The sequence below is a fragment of the Nicotiana sylvestris genome, chromosome 3 (genome assembly GCF_000393655.2).
Source record: "Nicotiana sylvestris chromosome 3, ASM39365v2, whole genome shotgun sequence".
In the NCBI taxonomy this organism is placed as follows: domain Eukaryota; kingdom Viridiplantae; phylum Streptophyta; class Magnoliopsida; order Solanales; family Solanaceae; genus Nicotiana; species Nicotiana sylvestris.
In genome coordinates, this window is record NC_091059.1 from 124,746,314 (window position 1) to 124,749,301 (window position 2,988).

Sequence of the window (2,988 nt, forward strand, 5' to 3'; positions counted from 1 at the left end):
AAATTAGATTGTGCCTTCCTGATCATGTGTAAAGAGAACCCTAAACCCGAATCTTAGAGTAAGGCTTACTATTCCGTGATATAAAAGAGTAAGAATACGACAAGCACAGAGTGCGAAAAGGATTTCAAAATTATAAACAGGTCACGCAATTATTTGGTCAAACCAACTTCTAATAGAATTAATACAGACAATATCCCTATAAGTCACCAATGTAATCAGATCGCAAACCTAAAGATATGCTCTTGTATTACATAATAACATCTGCTTGGAGTAGTTGGTCAAGTAACAGTATTAATTAAATCAAAGTGTTTGGTCACTGTGCTACGGAAAAGATATTGATAATTAGTTTAAAAGATACTCTAGGTATGGTGTTTGGTCCACCTGTGTGAATGCACTTAATTAGCCCGATTTGGTTTAAAGGTAGTACACAAGTACAGTGACCAAACACAGCATTAAAAATAAAAATTTAAAAAAAAGATTTGCTAGTGAGATTCATTCTTTTTCTCTTTGATTTGATCCTGACAACAAAGCCCCTCTCCCCTCAAGATTTCCCAAGTCACAGCCTAGTAAACAACCTCTTTTTTCTTCCTCAAATTCCTTCATTTAATTAGGGTTTGTATTTATTAAGCTTAAAACGTATAATTAACTAGTGGAAGCACTGATGATGGATAAGGATAATTTCCACTCACTTTTTCCTTTTCAACAAAATGATGATAATGATAATCACCGGCTCCTTTATCCACCAACAAACACCAATTCTTCGTCTTTTCTATATTATCAAGAAGACAACATCCAGCTGCAAGATCTGGTTACAGATCTTACTCCATTCCATTCATTGGAGGTGGACACAAACAATGTTCAAGTGAACAACACGAACAAAATTAATAAGAGAGGCAAAAAGTCGCAGAATTCATCATCAGCTGTTTCTCTTCAAGTTGATGAAAACAATGCTGATCATTGCAAGCAGAAGAAAATAATACATAGGGAGATCGAACGGCAAAGAAGACAAGAAATGTCTAATCTTTATGCTTCTCTTCGCCAACTACTTCCTCTTGAGTATCTCAAGGTTCAAATATTCTTTTTGATATTATTGTCTTGTATTTGCATTTCTAATTCTCAAATCTTCCCCTACCATTCTATTTAATTAGAAGCTGACGAACTTTCACTAAGGAAGGGAACCTTAGAACAAAGGTAAAGTTGTTTCCATGTGACCTATAGTTCGCAGGTTGGAGTCGTGAAAACAGCAATTAATACTTGCATTAGGGTAGGCTGTTTACAACACACCTCTTGTGGTGTGGCCCTTCCTCAAACCCAGCGTCAAGACGAGATGCCACTGCTTTTTTTTCAACTTTTTCTAAGCAAATAGGTAATATTTTGGAATCTTTTTCAGGGAAAACGTTCCACATCGGACCACATTCTTGAGGCTGCGAATTATATAGAACACCTGCAGAAAAAAGTTAGTAAAATGGAAGATAATAGAGATAAATTAAAGAAGGCATTAAGTTCAAGCGATGTTGAATATCCCAAAAGTGGATGCTCGTCATCGGCAGCAATTATAACAGTAAGGCTATGCTTGGATGGCATGGAAATATTGACAGACTGTAGTGATACGAACGAAGGGTTTTATATATCAAGGGTTCTTGAAGTACTACTTCGTGAAGGTCTTAGCATTGTGAGCTGCAGCTGCAACAAAGTTAATGGAAGGTTACTTCACACTATCCGAACTGAGGTATATATATAATTACCCTAGTTAGCAAATTGATAAAATCAACTCATATAAGTATGTGTTGGGTATTATTTTTTTATTAAAATTAACTCCTCGTGGGGGGTTTTCTATTGATCCTACCTTGTTTATTATCCCAACTAAAATTACATAGGAGGGGGACACAGAAACCTAACCTCCCTAGCAATATACAAGTAGGATACAGGAAACAAAGTTATTAGTGTCTCCCATTAGATAGTTAGCTTACAAAAATAGAGGTTTAATTTTCTGACCAGGTTAGGATTAACTACTGAACAAAGATTTTATTTTTTTATTTTGTGTTGTGAATATTGTTGCAGGTTTGTTCTCCCTCAAGTATTGATGCATATGAGCTCCAACAAAAATTGGCAGCTACGGTTAATTCAAACTGATATAAGCTTCAAGTAACTCTCCGTTGGATTTTGTTAATTTAGTACTGCAGCACTATAGGATATGGATTCTTCATATATCCACTGCAGGTTTCCTGAGAGCTTTCTTGAAATGTGACATATTCCACATATTTCTTTTATAGCCTTAGCCGTTCTGTTCAATGTTTGCCTAATGAGTATAAAAGGAAAGTAGCAAATTGGCTGCTAACCCTTTTTTCATGGTTGTTTTAGCCGCAACTTGGCTTGTGCATGGTTGTGATGCTGGCAATAATAGGTATGCATTTCAGCTATATGTTCTTGTTAAGACAAACAGGCAGTAAAAGACACATCAATTAAACACTGTATAAAGACCAAGACAGAAGAAAACATTAGCATTAGAAGTTCCTCTACGGTGTACCTCTGCTCTCAATTCGATAGTCGTGCAAATTGCAATGTCTCACAAAAAATTCTATCAATAATACATCTAGCTTAACAGCTTGTTTGGATGGTTGTTACCAGTTGTATTGTATCGTATTGTTACCTGACATATAATGTTTGTTTTGATTAATTGTTACTTAAATTTTATTGTATCGTATCATTAAATCCGTCATTACGTAACGACGAAAAATGTCACTTTATGGAACGACTGTGTCACGACCCAAAAACCACCGGTCGTGAGATGGCACCTAACTTGACCCGCTAGGTAAGCCAATTAACTAAAAGAAACAAACCAAATAACTTATAGAAAAAGGAAGTTAGAATTTATTTGAAATTTCACAACTTTTACCCAAGAACTGGTAGTACAAGTCATGAGCATCTAGAATTTAGAATTTACAAATCTAATACAAGCTATCACACGATCTGTTTGAAAACTACATA

At 35.4% G+C, this 2,988-nt stretch overlaps 1 protein-coding gene across 1 annotated transcript; it reads left to right on the top strand.

Moving 5' to 3' along the window:
- Positions 1 to 541: 541 nt before the first annotated feature.
- On the top strand, positions 542 to 2,420 carry LOC104247184 (transcription factor bHLH118-like). Its single transcript, XM_009803142.2, has 3 exons — positions 542 to 1,066; positions 1,391 to 1,729; positions 2,062 to 2,420. The coding sequence occupies exons 1-3, from the start codon at positions 662 to 664 to the stop codon at positions 2,131 to 2,133; spliced, it is 816 nt and encodes a 271-aa protein (XP_009801444.1). The 5' UTR covers positions 542 to 661; the 3' UTR covers positions 2,134 to 2,420.
- The last annotated feature ends 568 nt before the right edge of the window (positions 2,421 to 2,988 follow it).

Bases quoted from the DNA above. Each gene is read 5' to 3' on its own strand.
- LOC104247184 (XM_009803142.2), top strand. From the start codon at position 662: ATGATGGATAAGGATAATTTCCACTCACTTTTTCCTTTTCAACAAAAT. The intron at 1,067-1,390 runs GTTCAAATATTC...AATCTTTTTCAG, and splicing joins TTCCTCTTGAGTATCTCAAG to GGAAAACGTTCCACATCGGA. The intron at 1,730-2,061 runs GTATATATATAA...ATATTGTTGCAG, and splicing joins TTCACACTATCCGAACTGAG to GTTTGTTCTCCCTCAAGTAT.